Source organism: Heterodontus francisci, chromosome 9 (genome assembly GCF_036365525.1).
Source record: "Heterodontus francisci isolate sHetFra1 chromosome 9, sHetFra1.hap1, whole genome shotgun sequence".
Taxonomy (NCBI): domain Eukaryota; kingdom Metazoa; phylum Chordata; class Chondrichthyes; order Heterodontiformes; family Heterodontidae; genus Heterodontus; species Heterodontus francisci.
The window spans coordinates 58,604,332-58,621,589 of NC_090379.1; the positions used below are offsets into that span (position 1 = coordinate 58,604,332).

The window sequence follows — 17,258 nt, forward strand, 5'->3', positions numbered from 1 at the left end:
ATTGAAGCAGCAGTGAAGAGGTGAGCTCTGAGTCTGCAGCAGTGAAGTTGGAGGCGGCGGTGGAGAGTTGAGCTTGTTGGGACTGTGGGGAGTGGGGGATGTGAGTTTCTGCTCATGGTGAAGGGAGGAATTGTTGAAGAAAATCTAGTAATTTTTTAAAACTCTGTATGCTCGATTTCTTGTACCCAGATCAAAGTCAGAGATTGGCCAAGGTTTTCGTTGTATGCTGGGAAATGTCAACCAGGGGAAGTTTGGGACTTCAGTTTTGTAACCATTTGGAAGTTGAGTTGCTTCCCTCATGGTCGCCCATGGATACAGCAAGAAAAGGAAGATTGATGCTGAATGTCGAGCATTCAAATGCTCTTGGACCAATTTTTTTTTATTGAGCACAATGGGGACATATTGTCTATCAAGAGAAGATGGTGGCCTTCAAGGAATACAATATCAAGCTACATTATTCTACGAAACACAGTACCAAATTTGATAGCCTTATGGGCCAAGTGAGAATCCATCGAGTGAACTCGTTGAAACAGAACAGGCAACAATCCTTCAAAGCTGCAAACCAGAGTTCAGAGGCTGCAACCAACGTCAGTTTTTTTTTATAGCTGAACCAGCTTTTCACATCAGACCATTGCTCGAATACTGGACAACCTAGCATCCAACTTTGAAAATTCTTTGGTCAAAAGACTGTGCCTGAAAGTTTTATAGTTTAGGGCTCGATGAAAGCACTGATTTAAGTGACACAGCTCAACTGGCAATCTTTGTCCAAGGAGTCACTGAAACATTTGAAGTCTTTGAGGAACTGCTATGTGTAATGAAAGGCACCACAACGGGACAAAACATTTTCGATTAAGTAAAATGTGTCTTGGTGAGGTTAAAGCTTCCAGAGGACAAACTTTGTGGTCTAACAGCTCATGGAGCCCCTGCAATGATAGGCAAGCACAATGGATTTGTCAGTCTAATGCTCAAATCATTACCTCGTGAAGTAATTACACATCCCTGCATCATTCACCAAGAACAGCTGTGTGCAAAGACCCTAGAGATGAAACCTGTGATTGAAAAGGTGGTTTCTTCATTCAAGGGGCTCAATCACTGACCGTTTCAAGTCTTTCTTGCGGAGGTAGGATCAGACCATGATGTCATTTATTTCAGCTATGTTCACTGGTTCAGCAGGGTGGCCATGCTAACCAGATTCTGGTTCTACATGAAGAAATAAGAACCTTCATGATAAGCAAAGGAAAAGATGAAAGCTTCGTGGACAATTATGAGTGGTTGAATGATTTGGCATCACCAAACCATTACTAGTTGACATCACCAAGTTTCTTTCAGACTTGAATGTGGAACTGCAAGGCAAAGATCAATTTGTCCCCAAATTGTATGAACGCGTCTAAGCATTCATTCAGAAATTAGAATTTACAGAAACAGTTGATTATGAAGAAAGTTATGCACTTAACAACATTATCGGCAAGGCATGCTGAGAAAATGAACCATGAAAAGTATTCACTGATTAGCAGCTTCAGAGACATTCAAATAAAGATTTGCAGGTTTCGGGAAACACTATGGTGAACTGAAGTTGTTCACAAATCCATTTGGAACTGATGCTATTGCTCCTGGCATGTTCCAACTGGAACTAATTGAGCTCCAACGTGATGGTGACAAGAAGAGAGCTTTCACAGAACGTGACCGTCTGGCATTTTATACTCTGTTCCAGCAGTTCCTTACTCCAGATGTATCCAAACATGCACTTCGATTCAGTTGCACTGTTTGCCGAACAGCTTTTTTCAGGACAAGGTCACTCCTGACAGATGGACGTCTATCTGGAATACTCCGCATCACTACATTGTGTACAGGTAGACGTTGACTACCTGTGCAAGCAAAAACAATGCCAGACATCTCTCTAAATCAGTGTTCAACATCATGCTGTGAAATCAAGTTAATTAGTCTTTTCAATTCAAGTTCCTTTACAAAAATGGACATTTGTTAGTAAGATAAATTTTTAATGCATTTATCTTTCGAAATTGGTTCACTGGCCTCCTGGGCCAAGAAGAAATTGCGGCTCTCCGTCCGAAAAGGTTGGACAGCCCTGCTGTAGAACCGGGGGACCTAATCATAGAATAAGGTTCAGGCCATTTAAGACTGAGATGAAGAGGAAATTCTTTACGTGGAGGATGGTGAATCTGTGGAATTCTCTACCCCAGAGGGCTGTGGGAGTTTAATCATCGAGCGTGTTCAAGACAGAAATCAATAGATTTCTTGATACTAATGACATCAAGGCATTTGGAAAGGCCAGTGGCAGGCTGGAAGATTGGGAAACTTTTAAAGATCAACAAAGGGTTACTAAAGTAATAAAAAGAGCAAAGGTAAATTATGAAAGAAAACTAGCGCAAAATATAAAAACGGATAGCAAAAGCTTCAATAAGTTCTAAAGGGGAAGAGAGTCGCTCAAGTGAATGTTCATCCCTTGGAGGATGAGACTGGGGAGTTAATAAAGGGAATGGAGAAATGGAAGAGACACTAAATCAATATTTTGCCTCCGTTTTCACGGTGGAGGACACTAGTACCATCCCAATAGTAATAGGTAATGCAGAGGTTATAGAAAGGGAGAAACTTGGAACAATCATCTCCAGGGAAAAAGTACTGAGCAAACTATTGGGATAGAAGGTAGACAAGTCCCCAGAGCCTGATGGCCTACATCCTTGGGCCTTCAAGGAAGTGGCAGCAGAGATGGTGGATCCATTGGTTATAATATTTCAAAATTCCCTGGATATGGGAAATGTTCCAGTGGATTGGAAAAATGCTAATATAACTCCCTTATTCAAAAAGGGAGGGAGGCAGAAAGTAGGTAACTATAGACCAATTAATTTAGCATCTGTCATTGGGAAATTGTTAGAATCCATTATTAAGGAAGTAATAACAGGACATTTAGAAAGTCAAAACGCAATAGTCAGCATGGTTTTATGAAGGGTAAATTGTGTTTGACTAATTAGCTAGAGTTCTTCGAAGCTGCAACAAGTAAAGTGGATAATGGGGATCCTGTAGATGTAGTATATGTGGACTTCCAGAAGGCATTTGATAAGGTGCCGCACAGAAGGATAATACACAAGGTAAGATCACATGGGGTTAGGGCAATTTATTAGCTTGGAAAGAGGATTGGTTAACCAACAGAAAACAGAGTCCGGATAAATGGCTCTTTTTCTGTTTGGCAAGATGTAACTAGTGAGGTGCCACAGGGTTTGGTCCTTGGGCCCCCAACTATTTACAATCTATATCAATGACTTGAATGCAGGGATAGAAGGTACTATAGCCAAATTTGCAGCTGACACTAAAATAGGTGGGCTAGTAAGTTGCAATATAGAAATAAGAAATTTACAAATGGATATGGATAGGTTAAGTGGGCCAAAATTTGGCAGATGGAGTTTAACATGGGATTTGTGTGAGGTTATCTATTTTGGTCGGAAGAATAGAAAGGCAAATTATTATCTAAATGGAGAGAAACTTCAGAATGCTTCGGTGTAGAGGGTTCTGGGTGTCCTTGTGCATGAATCGCAGAAAACTAGTATGTAAGTACAGCAGGTAATAAGGCAAATGGAATTTTGGCATTTATTGCTAAAGAACTAGAATACGAAAGTAGGGAAGTGTTGCTGCAACTGTACAAGCCATTAGTGAGACTGCACCGGAGTATTGCGTACAGTTTTGGTCCCCTTTCTTGAGAGGATGTAGTTGCATTGGAGGCAGTTCAGAGGAGATTGATTCCAGGGATGAGGGCTTTGTCTTATGAAGAGAGATTGAGCAGTTTAGGCCTTTACTCCCTAGAGTTTAGAAGAATGAGAGGAGATCTAATTGAGGTATATAAAATGATTAAGGGGATTGACAAAGTAGACGTAGCATGAATGTTTCCTCTTGTGGGGCAATCTAGAACGAGAGGTCATAGTTTTAGGATAAGGGGTAGCAGATTTAAAATCGAGATGAGGAGAAATTACTTCTGAAAGGGTCATGAGTCTGCGGCATTCACTGCCCGAGAGTGTGGTGGATGCTGGGACATTGAGTAAATTTTAAGGAGGAGATCGACAGATTTTCAATAGTAATGGGTGGAAGGGTTATGGAGAAAGGGCAGGAAAGTGGATTGAGGCCAAGATGAGATCTGCCATGATTGTAATGAATTGCGGAGCAGACGCGAGGGGCTGAATTGCCTACTCCTGCTCAGAGTTCTTATTTTCTTATGTAGTTCTTATCTGGGGATAGTGGGGAAAAATGGCAGAGGCAGATGATCAGCTATGATCTGTTTGGCAGAGTAGGCTCACCGGGCGGAATCGTCTACTCCTGCTCCGAGTTTTCCTATGATCTCCCCTCTCCCCTCGTCAGCATTCTGAAGGTTTTGTTCCCTCTGCAACATCAGGGTCCACAGCACCTTCCCATGCAGTTGCAGGAGGTGTAATACCTGCCCTTTTATTGCCCCTCTCCTCATCATTCAAGGCCCCAAACACTCCCAGGTGTAACATCAATTTACTTGTACTACTTTGAATTTAGTATACTGTATTCACCACTCACAATATGTTTTCTACTTTGGGGAGAGCAAACGCAGATTGCGGAATGCATGACGCTGAGCCTCTGGTTGCTTGCCATTTTAATTCACCACCCTGCGCTCTCGCCCACGTTTCTGTCCTCGACTTGCTGCAATGTTCCAGTGAAGCTTAACACAGACTGGAGGAACACATCATCTGATTAGACACTCTACAGCACTCTCGACTCAACATTGAGTTGAACAACTTCAGACCTTATTTATTTTCATTTAGAGAAACAGCACTGAAACAGGCCCTTCGGCCCACCGAGTCTGTGCTGACCATCAACCACCCATTTATACTATCTATCTTTGTCTCTCGAGATAAGGAGGCCAATGGATAAGAGCCTGGAGGTGGTCAGTGGTTTGTGAAGCAGCGCCTGGAGTGGCTATAAAGGCCAATTCTAGAGTGACAGGCTCTTCCACAGGTGCTGCAGAGAAATTTGTTTGTCGGGGCTGTTACACAGTTGGCTCTCCCCTTGCGCTTCTGTCTTTTTTCCTGCCAACTACTAAGTCTCTTCGACTCGCCACACTTTAACCCCGTCTTTATGGCCGCCCGCCAGCTCTGGCGAACGCTGGCAACTGACTCCCACGACTTGTGATCAATGTCACAGGATTTCATGTCGCGTTTGCAGACGTCTTTAAAGCGGAGACATGGACGGCCGGTGGGTCTGATATCAGTGGCGAGCTCGCTGTACAATGTGTCTTTGGGGATCCTGCCATCTTCCATGCGGCTCACATGGCCAAGCCATCTCAAGCGCCGCTGACTCAGTAGGGTGTATAAGCTGGGGATGTTGGCCGCCTCGATGACTTCTACGTTGGAGATACGGCCCTGCCACCTAATGCCAAGTATTCTCCGGAGGCAGCGAAGATGGAATGAATTGAGGCGTCACTCTTGGCTGACATACGTTGTCCAGGCCTCGCTGCCATAGAGCAAGATACTGAGGACACAGGCCTGATACACTCGGACTTTTGTGTTCCGTGTCAGTGCGCCATTTTCCCACACTCTCTTGGCCAGTCTGGACATAGCAGTGGAAGCCTTTCCCATGCGCTTGTTGATTTCTGCATCTAGAGACAGGTTACTGGTGATAGTTGAGCCTAGGTAGGTGAACTCTTGAACCACTTCCAGAGCGTGGTCGCCAATATTGATGGATGGAGCATTTCCGACGTCCTGCCCCATGATGTTCGTTTTCTTGAGGCTGATGGTTAGGCCAAATTCATTACAGGCAGCTGCAAATCTGTCGATGAGACTCTGCAGATACTCTTCAGTGTGAGATGTTAAAGCAGCATCGTCAGCAAAGAGGAGTTCTCTGATGAGGACTTTCCGTACTTTGGACTTCGCTCTTAGACAGGCAAGGTTGAAAAACCTGCCCCCTTATCTTGTGTGGAGGAAAATTCCTTCTTCAGAGGACTTGAATGCATATGAAAGCAGCAGGGAGAAGAAAATCCCAATAGGTGTGGGTGCGAGAACATAGCCCTTTTTCACGCCACTCAGGATAGGAAAGGGCTCTGATGAGGAGCCACCATGTTGAATTGTGCCTTTCATATTGTCATGGAATGAGGTGATGATACTTAGTACTTTGGTGGGCATCCAATCTTTTCTAGTAGTCTGAAGAGACCACGTCTGCTGACGAGGTCAAAGGCTTTGGTGAGATCAATGAAAGCAATGTAGAGGGGCATCTGTTGTTCATGGCATTTCTCCTGTATCTAACGAAGGGAGAACAGCATGTCAACGGTCGATCTCTCTGCACGCAAGCCACACTGTGCCTCAGGATAGACGCGCTCGGCCAGCACCTGGAGCTTGTTTAGAGCGACTCGAGCAAAGACTTTCCCCACTATGCTGAGCAGGGAGATTCCACGGTAGTTGTTGCAGTCACCGCGGTCACCTTTGTTTTTATAGAGGGTGATGATATTGGCATCGCGCATGTCCTGGGGTACTGCTCCCTCGTCCCAGCACAGGCATAGCAGTTCATGTAGTGCTGAGAGTATAGCCGGCTTGGCACTCTTGATTATTTCGGGGGTAATGCTGTCCTTCCCAGGGGCTTTTCCGCTGGCTAGAGAATCAATGGCATCACTGAGTTCCGATTTGGTTGGCTGTATGTCCAGCTCATCCATGACTAGTAGATGCTGGGCTGCATTGAGGGCAGTCTCAGTGACAGCATTCTCCCTGGAGTACAGTTCTAGGTAGTGCTCAACCCATTTATACTAATCCTACATTAATCCCATATTCCTACCACATCCCCACCTTCCCTCAATTCCCCTACCACCTACCTAACTAGGGGCAATTTATAATGGCCAATTTAGCTATCAATCTGCAAGTCTTTGGCTGTGGGAGGAAACCGGAGCACCCGGCGAAAACCCATGCGGTCACAGGGAGAACTTGCAAACTCCGCACAGGCAGTACCCAGAATCTAACCTGCGTCGCTGGAGCTGTGAGGTTGTGGTGCTAACCATTGTGCTGCCACCTTGACTGCCATTTTGATTTTTTTAAAACCATGTGCCAGTCTTAAACTTGTTTCTCACTTTCTTGCTTTTGGACAGAGCTGTTCATTCTGTCATTAACACACTTTCTGGACAAATGCTTTATTTTACTACAGCTGTTGCTCTCCTTTGCTTTTTGTTCCATGGCATCTTTGTCATTTAATCTCTCTGGCCTTCTGCCCTATCACAGACTTTCCCTTTTGTTCTCTTACCTGGCCCCCCTCCCTTTCACTTGCTGAAAGCCCGTTATGTTTCTAACCTATGCAAGTTCTGATGAAAGGTCAGACCTGAAAAATTTACTCTGTTCCTGTCTTCCACAGATGCTGCCTTACCTGCTGAGTAATTCTAGCATTTTCTGGTAAAATTAAATGGATGTTCATTTTGCCAGTAGAAATCCTGATGTACATTTTAAGCTAGTGCTAGCAGATAATACTATTTAAAAAGAAAAAACTGAGTATCCGGTGTTGAGTTCAAAATATTAAATCTGAACTTGAACTGGAAAAGCATTTTCCATGTGATTCAGAAGTGCTGTCGATTGATCATATGCAGTTTTTGTAATTTATTCATATTTTCTTGGGAGTTCCTAAGTTGCTTGTATATTAAATGAAATTAGAATACTTGAATTATATTCTGTAAAATACTTTTAAGTATTGCAGCTTTTTTTCTAGAAAATTTAAATATTCATTTACATAGTTCCAGTGTTGTATGTTAATGCAACCTTTGCATTTACTTGCATCTTTTTGTTACTCTGCAGAAAATAAAAATATTCAAAATTTAAAGTTTCTAATTGTGCTCAATTTTTCAGATTGTGATCAAAAATCAATCTGCCAAATTATGCATTTTTCATTTTGTTTTTATATATAGGCTTCTGCAGTGTGTGTAGTGGACGAGTTGCAGAAAACGTAAGTCTAATGGAAATAACTCTTAAATATACAAATATGAGACTAACAATCTAACAAAATACACAAATGATCTTAGTCAGAAAGGACCCTGTTCAAGCTAAACCAGGCCACTGGACCAGCAGAGGAGCCCTGTAATGAGCAGGGAAGCATAACTCACTACTTTTCTGCATGAAGATGCATCCCATCCCCATCTGTGGCAAAGTGCAGTTCTCTCCACAGACGTATGGGACATATTCCAAATCAAGAGTGATGTTTGGGCTTTTGTGGAACTGGAGAAATACCAACAGAAAATGCTGGAAATATTCAGGTCTGGTAGCATCTGTATAGAGAGAAAGTTAATGTTGTAGGTAGACGACCCTTCATCAGAACACTATAATTTCAAAACTATATTTATTTTTGATACCTGTGGTTATTTGCCTCTACTAGCCTCATATTTCTTTGAAAGCTAGAACCAGATTGAAAACGTGTCTTTCAGCTAATATGGTGATTGGGGATTAACGTTTCAGTATAAGCTAGCCTGATACTGTAAGTGAGCATGTTCTACTAAATTTATAGACCAGAAAATCCCAGCTTCAGTCTTTGATGTGTACTACATTAACTGATCTTAACTGGGGTGGATATTTGTAGTGGGGCAGGTGGGCTTGATTGGGATCCCAATGCAAGAGTTATGTATGGAGAATGGTAACTGGTGTGAGATACTGGAGGGTTACTGCTCCTGTCCAGTCAAGTGTCAGTACCTTGAACGAAGAAGAAAAGATTAACTTTGTGCTAGTCATCCTAACTAGATCAGCCTTTATTGTCATTTTGTTTTACTGTATGTAAGGAAATTCAAGTCCATAAATTTGGCCCTTGCTGCTGTAACCATCAATACCGATGAGACAATCAGAGAAGTTAATCTGTCAAGTCACTTCGTATAATTCATGAGCCATGGATGTAATTTGTTTCAATTTTAAGGATCGCAGAGAAAGACAAACAAATAAAGTTGATGGAAAAATCTTTAGAAGACAGATATCATCACGTAACAAGCAAAGAACAGGAAATACAAGTAAGTATTTGATTTAAAAAAAAAAGTAGAATGACTTTCCAGTGTTCGTTTTTCCCCCCTCTCTTCCAATTTTCATGTTTGTGTTGTAGGGTTATCTGACCAATTCAGAGGTTGGTCCCTTTTTCAAAAATAAGAATGATTTTCACTACTTTAAATCATGCAATTTTGCATCCATGTTTTTAACCCTCCTGTATCTTCACATTCCTCTTGGGGGTGGGGGCGGTTGGTGGGGAAGTGTACAATGAGACCGTGACACTTTTTTTTTCTGCAGAAATGTTTGAAAGGGGTGAGTCACCTTGATAGATTCATGACCTGGGAACATGAGTTTTGAAACAATGACTATGGTTACCTGATGGAAGCTACTTCTCTTATTTGTCCATCAGATTTCTCATTGGTATGCAATGTCCTTTGTGGCCTTCTAATCTGAAGAGAATCTAGAAGCATTAAGCCTATTTACTAACTAAGGGAAGTACATGTCTTTTCAGCCAATAGTGGGGTGGGGGGGGGGGACTTTAAAATATTTTTCTAAAATCAGTTCTATTGGCACTTCTGGGTGGATTTATCAGAGCATTTATTCAGCATAATGGTGTCCTTTTATTGTGTGTTAAATTGATGAACAATTTAGGGAAATTTTTCATTTATGCTTTCAGAATTTTTATGCAGATATGATGCTTGTACAGTTCACATGTCTTTTTTGCATGTTGCTTAGTGACTTATCAAATGTATGTAACAAAGATCAAATAACAAGTATCTTCTGTGGAAAAAGGTGATCTGATGAACTAATATCCAGAAGGAAATGAACAGTAACTTTAACCTTGGTCAGATCAGCCAGATGGAGGTACTCACTCTCGTCTGGTCCCAAAATTCACCAAAGAAATGTTGCATTCATTGTGATGTGCAACTAGGTTTTCTGTTCAGTACCTCATGTTTTATTAATTTGAGGCTTTTTGATCAAATTGGAGAGTAAGAAAAATGCCTGGGAGAGATTTTCTAGTTAAAATTACTGCCCAACTATCCATCAAGTAACAAATATTGTAACACTGATTTTATATTGCTATAGGTCACTATATAGATTTTTTTTTTTTTAAAAAAAAGAAAGCTTCCTATTTGGCACCAAACTCAGATGCGCCACCTTTTGGGTTTTTTCCCCCTACATGTCTGCTCCTGTAGAGTCAGTGATTTGGTTAAGTTGACTGCATCCCTGACTGCTTCATTTCAACAGAAGTCTAAATAGTTCAAACAGGAAAGAAGATTGGGAACTTTTGAGACTATGGTTTGAATAGTAAAGTGTATTTTGCAGAAAGGTTGAGATGAGAGGGGCAAGAGGCTTTTTAAAAAATATATTTACAGTTTTGAATACAACTGAGTTCATCTATCACGATTAAATGCAGTCTTAATGACTACTGCTCTTTAGGTTTCTGAGTTCCAAAATTGAAAGCACGCCCCAATGATGAAAGGAACCCAAGGAAAATTTAGTTCTAAGCTGTTCAATAGGATTCCACAAGGAGTCAATTTTTTAAGTTGACATTCTCTGGGGATAGGACACATTGAGGTTGAGCAGGTGAAGCTTGGTTACATATTACACAATTCTGGTTATTGGAATAATACATTCAACACTGACCTGTCTCATCTTGAAAATTATTCCATCCTTTTTTCACTTTCTCTTTCCACCCCATGAAAAGGTATACTTATAAACCAGGAATATATTAGAGCTCTTTTTTTTTATTTAGAGTTTACAGAAGGAGAAAAATACTTTAACAGCTGAAGTGCAAAAGTTGCAGGTTCAGACATCTGAGCAGGTAGGATATTTTAACATTTAAAGATGTGCTAATAATTTGAAGTTTCTGTTTAAAATGAGTTTAGTTAACCTTCTTATCTTTGGTAATTTGCTTTTGGAATGCTATGGTTGTATATTTGTTAGAGTACTAGACTATCACCCAGGGTTTGAGTTCTAGTAAAGTTAAATTTGGGAAAATAACCACTAAAGCTGCCAGATTGTTCTTATAACCCAACTGGTTCAAGGAAGGGAATCTACCACTCCTTCCCAGTCTGGGTCACAAATAACATCAGTTCTGTCTTAGTGGTTTATTGTTGACATTGCCAGGGGAACAAGGGATGGGCAATAAACGTGCCTATCATTGTTCACATCCGAAGTGCCCCATTTTTTTCTGTGTCTCTCTCTTCCTATTGGTGGCAAGGTTTCTTATAACAATGAGCAAAATTCTGCAGTTGGAGTTCAGAATTGCCTGAATTCTAAGTTTTATTGCAGAACAGCCAAATATGAAATAGTGCTGGAAATACTCAAGGTCAGGCAGCATCTGTGGAAAGGGAGAGAAGCAGAGCTAACATTTCAGGTCTGACCTTTTCATCAGAACTAGTAAAGGTTAGAAAATAATTAGGTTTTAAGCAAGCGGTAGGGATGTGTTTGGTGGGAAAGAGAACAAAAGAGAAGGTGTGTGATGGGGCAAACCTCCTGTCCTATCTCTCTCCTTTTCCCTTTTTTTGTCTCTGTTTTCTCCCCGACCCCGCCCCCACCCATCTTCACTTGCTTAAAACATAATATTTCTCGAACATTTGCTAGTTCTGATGAAAAGGTCGCAGACCTGAAATGTTAGCTCTGCTTCTCTCCCTTTCCACAGATGCTGCCTGACCTTCTGAGTATTTCCAGCACTTTGTTTTTATTTCATATTTCCAGCATCTGCAGTATTTTACTTTTATTTTAGAGCAAAATATGAAAATGGATTTATGGGACTCGCTTTCACAATGTAAAGTAGCCCCTTAAAAGAAAAATCATCCTGAATGCAGTGTGGAATTGTGCATATTGGTTTGAAGGGATAAGTATATTGAAAATTTTCCCGTAATTACCCATGATATAAAAGCATGACATTCAGTGTGATTACTTTTGCATGCTTCGACCTTGAGATTCTTAAATTCCAATTCATATTGCATTTTTTGTATGCAGGCTTCAGCTTTATGCGTGTTGGAACAGATGCAAAAAGGGTGAGTTTTCTTTGTCATAGAATCATAGAGTTATGCAGGACAGAAACAGGCCCTTCGGCCCATCGTGTCTGTCAGCCATACATCACCCAACTATTCTAATCCCATATTCCTGCACTTGGCCCGTAGCCTTGTATGCTATGGTGTTTCAAGTGCTCATCTAAATACTTATTAAATGTTGTGAGGGTTCCTGCCTCCACCACCTCCTTCAGGCAGTGCATTCCAGATTCCAACCACCCTCTGGGTGATGGATATGCTTTCTCAAATTCCCCCCCCCCCCCCCCCCCCCCCCCACCCACCCACCCAAAAACCTGCTGCCCCTTACCCTAAATCTGTGCCCCCTGGTTCTTGACCCCTCCGCTAAGGGGAAAAGTTTCTTCCTATCTAACCAATCAATGCCCCTCATAATCTTGTACACCTCAATCATGTCCCCCCTCAGCCTTCTGTGCTCCAAGGAAAACAACCCTAATCTTTTCAGTCTCTCTTCATAGCTGAAATGCTCCAACCCAGGCAACCTGGTGAATCTCCTCTGCACCCTCTCCAGTGCAATCACATCCTTCCTATAGTGTGATGATTAGAACTGTACACAGTACTCCAGCTGTGGCCTAACTAGCGTTTTTATATAGCTCCATCATAACCTTCCTGCTCTGATATTCTATGCCTCGGCTAATAAAGGCAAGTATCCCCTATGCCTTCATAACCAGCTTATCCACATGTGCTGCTGCCTTCAGTGATCTATGGACAAGTACACCAAAGTCCCTCTGTACTTCCTAGGGTCCTACCATCCATTGTATATTCCCTTGCCTTGTTAGTCCTCACAAAATGCATCACCTCACACTTCTCAGGATTAAATTCCATTTGCCACTGCTCCGCCCATCTTACCAGCCCATCTATATATCCCTGTAATCTAAGGATTTCCTCCTCACTATTTACGACACCACCAATTTTCGCATCATCTGCGAACTTACTGATAGCTCCTATATTCCCGTCTAAATCATTAATATACACTACAAACAGCAAGGGTCCCAGCACCGATACCTGTGGTACACCACTGGTCACAGACTTCCAATCGCATAAACAGCCCTTGACCATTGCCCTCTGCCTCCTGCCGCTAAACCAATTTTGGATCCAATTTGCCAAATTGCCCTTGATCTCATGGGCTCTTACCTTCTTAACCAATCTCCCATGTGGGACCTTATCAAAAGCCTTACTGAAGTCCATGTCTACTACATTTACTGTTTTACCCTCATCGACACATCTAGTTACCACCTCAAAATTCAATCAAGTTAGTTAGACACTGTCTCCCCTTGACAAAGCCATGCTGACTGTCCCTGATTAATCCTGTCCCTTAGAATTTTTTCCAATATTTTACCAACCACTGATCAACTCACCCACCTGTAATTACCTGGTTCATCCCTTCTTGAATAATGATACCACATTCGCTGTCCTCCAGTCCTCTGGTACCTCTCCTGTGGCCAGAGAGGATTTGAAAATTTGTGTCAGAGCCCCTGCTATCTCCTCCCTTGCCTCACATAACAGCCTGGGATACATTTCATCTGGGCCTGAGGATTTATCCACTTTTAAGCCTGCTAAAACAGCTAATACTTCCTCCCTTTCAGTGCTAATTTGTTCAAGTATATCACAATCCCCCTCCCTGATCTCTACACCTACTTTGTCCTTCTCCATAGTGAACACATGAAAAGTAATCATTTTAAAAGTCACCTATGTCCTCTAGCTCCACACAAAGATTGCCACGTTGGGCCCTACTCTTTCTCTGGTTATCCTCTTACCCTTAATATACTTGTAAAACGCCTTGGGATTTTCCTTTTATCTTGCCCGCCAGTGTTTTTTCATGTCCCCTCTTCGCTCTCCTAATTACTTTTTTAAGTGCCACCTTACACTTTCTATACTCCTCTAGTGCCTCTGCTGTTTTCAGTGCTTGGGATCTGCCATATGCCTCTTTTTTTTTTTTTCCTGATCCAATCCTCCTTTATCCCTTGACATCCAGGATTCCCTGGACTTGTTGGTCCTGCCCTTCATCTTAACTGGTACCTGGTGGCTCTGAACTCGCAATTTCCTCTTTGACTCCCACTGATGTGCTGTAGACTTTCCTACAAGTAGCTGCTCCCAGTCCACTTTGGCCAGATTCTGTTTTATCATATTGAAATTGGCCTTCCCCCAATTCGGTACCTTTTTATTTCTGGTCCATCTTTGTCCTTTTTCCATAACTACCTTAAATCTTAGAGTTATGGTCACTATCCTCAAAATGCTCCCCCACTGGCACTTCTGCCACTTGACCGGCTTCATTCCCTCAGATTAGGTCCAGTACTGCCCTTTTCTCTTGTAGGGTTTTCTGCATACTGGCTCAAAAAGCTCTCCTGTATGCATTTTAAGAATTCCACCTCTTTTAAGCCTTTTGCACTAAGACTATCCCAGTTAACTTTGGGGAAGTTGAAATCCCTTATTATTACCCTATTATTTTTACACCCCTCAGATTTGCCTACATACCTGTTCCCCTATCTCTTCCTGAATGTTTGGAAGCCTGTAGTACACACCTAGCCAAGTGATTGCCCCCTTTTTGTCACTTAGTTTAAACTAGTATCAGTTTGTTACACTTGCATGATTTTTAACTTATATTTTTTAACTAGTCTTCAAGAACGAGATGAGAAAATAAAAACAGTCGAAGAGCTGTTGGAGACTGGACTTATTCAAGTGGCAAACAAAGGGGAAGAAATTGAGGTAATTCAAGTGTTTCAAATTATCAATTGAAGAGCAACAAATTTAGCTATAATTCAAGAAATCTGGTTTCTTGATTTGAATTTTTGTTTGTGGAGAAACTGAGTGTATCATGTATCCATGTATCATTTATGGTCCTACTGTTGCATGTTAGAAGTGAGAGTTTGTCTTGTATGTTTTAATCTGCATCTTTGCTGTCACTTGAAGGTGGCTCCTTTTACAACCTCACTTGGGATTTAAACACCCTTTTAATTTCAGCCATTGGAATATAACTTAATTAGCCTTGGTTGTTGGGATGGTAGAAGGAAAGTTTAACCACTAAAACTTGAGACACCTTGTGGTTTGGAGTCAGAGGTCATAAATATATTAGTGTACAGGGGGAATGGGAGAGGAGAGAAAGAAAGTAAGAGGTGAAAAGATGTTTTTTTAGGTACATGATGGCTATAGAGCGAATTTCCTGACTTCTGTCTGTGATGCTCCTTAAACCAGCAATAAAAGGGCTGAGTGGCATTGGTGTAGCATCTTGTATGTTAATGTTAGAAAATATGCTATGTTATTGGATTAATTAATACATCAGTATCTTGCAGCGTTGAGCTATCTCTACTTCAAAATAACCAACAGTTGTCAAGAAGAGCTCAACCATTCCCTGAGTTGAGCAGAGAGTCAATTTCTTACAAAGATGCAATGATGGAGTACATTAAATGTAATTACAGATTGGTGTCAACCTTGGTTCAGTAGTGGTGCTCTTCCTCCAAGCTAAAAGGTTGCAGTTCAAGTCCCATTTCAAATATTTGAGTGCATAATTCCAGGTTGACATTTTGTCCTGAGGGAGTGCTGTGCTATCAAAGATGCCACCTTTCAGATGAGGCATTGAACAGAGTGGATGAAAAGTTCAGGTGGCACTATTCAAAGATGGACCAAGGAGATCTGGTGCCCTGACCAATATTTATCCTTCAACCAATGTTGCAGAAAACTAGTCTTGTATCTTGTTGCTGTTTGTGCACCCTTGCTGTGAGCAAATTGGCTGTCCTGTTTGCTACATTACTACAGTGACTACACTTAAAGTTACAGCCAGTTAAGGTCCTAAGGTGGTGAAAGACACCACAGTATAAATACCATAGAGCCATAGAAAAGTTACGGCACAGAAGGAGGCCATTCAGCCCATGTCTGAAAAAACTAGCTGTCCAATCTAGTCCCACCTTCCTGCACCTGCTGCGTAGCCTTGCATGTTACAGCACTTCAGGTGCAGGTCCAGGTACTTGTTAAATGAGTTGAGGGTTTCTACCTCCACCACCGATCTGGGCAGTGAATTCCAGACACCCACCACCCACTGTGTGAAAAAGTTTTACCTCCTGTCCCCTCTAATCCTTCTATCCATCACCTTAAATCTGTGCCCCCTGGTAATTAACCTCTCGGCTGGGGAAAAGGGGCCTTCCTGTCTACTCTAGGTCCCTCAATTAAATCACCCATCAGCCTCCTCTGTTCTAAGGAAAACAATCCTAGCCCATCCAATCTTTCCTCCCATAGCTGCAACTTTCAAGCCCTGGGTCTTTCTTTTATCGTGGAGCTAGCACTGCAGATAAGCTCCCCGCCACCACCACCCCCACCCCCCCCACCATTGCCTGTGTGAAATTGTGAAAGTGAAGATTAACATTATTCAACTTTTGCGTAAGTTACCCATCTGTTGGTTGACTAATCACTTTCATACCAAATTTTTAAAACTTTCAACGCAAGCTGCTATAGTCAGTGTTTTGGTTGTTTTTTTTTTTTTTGCTGCTTTTCATTCCCATTCTCTCTCTCCTTTGCTGGAGTAGAGATTTGCCCATGTTTGGTATCTTCTGCAGCTTTGTGTTCCCAGAGTTCTTCTGGAGTGGAGTCAACTGAGAGATCAGGATGTTTCAGTCTAGACTGTAAGATTGCTTGATATCTATCTCTGCAAGATGAGGTTTGCAGGTTGCTGACTCGAAATTTCTTTGTGTTGTCTCTAGGCCTGTTCTTGGGCTTAGACTTGAAGTGGCAGATTAACTTTGAACGAACAAGCTGGTGGTCTGTATAACAGTCAGCACTGGGCATGACTCGAATATGCAGGACGTCCTTTAGGTCACACTCGCGCACCAAGATGTAATCTCAGGTGCCGGTGTTTAGAGCAGGGATGCATCCATGTGGTCTTCAAGCGATCTTTGAAAGAAGGTATTGGTTATGGACAGCTGCGTTTCTGCACAGAGTTCCAAGAGTAAACAACAGTTTTCATTAGTTTCCAACTCCATGGTTTCAGAGCCCCCTCTTCCATGCCAGGCTGTCACTGCCTACTCTGGGGTTGAAATCGCCAAGAACGACTATATTTTGTCCTTGGGAGGTGCATTCTAGATGAGTTCACGGAGATCTGTGTAGAACTTATCTTTGTCAACTGGGTTGGCCTTCAGGTTTGGAACATAAACGCTGATGAGGGTTGCATGCTGCTGGTCTTCTAGGGGTAGGCGCAGGGACATGATGGTCTTGGAGTGGCGCAGTGGTTAGCACTGCAGCCTCACAGCTCCAG

At 42.1% G+C, this 17,258-nt stretch overlaps 1 protein-coding gene across 8 annotated transcripts in view; it reads left to right on the plus strand.

The window, feature by feature from the left end:
- The window catches only part of ktn1 (kinectin 1), a 151,759-nt gene that overhangs the window by 81,970 nt on the left and 52,531 nt on the right, over positions 1 to 17,258 (plus strand). For all 8 annotated transcript variants that reach the window (XM_068039192.1, XM_068039195.1, XM_068039197.1 and 5 more), the window contains 5 exons: positions 7,904 to 7,941; positions 8,896 to 8,986; positions 10,717 to 10,785; positions 11,949 to 11,986; positions 14,632 to 14,722. In XM_068039192.1, coding sequence (XP_067895293.1) covers positions 7,904 to 7,941; positions 8,896 to 8,986; positions 10,717 to 10,785; positions 11,949 to 11,986; positions 14,632 to 14,722 — 327 coding nt within the window. The remainder of the gene's footprint in view (positions 1 to 7,903; positions 7,942 to 8,895; positions 8,987 to 10,716; positions 10,786 to 11,948; positions 11,987 to 14,631; positions 14,723 to 17,258) is intronic.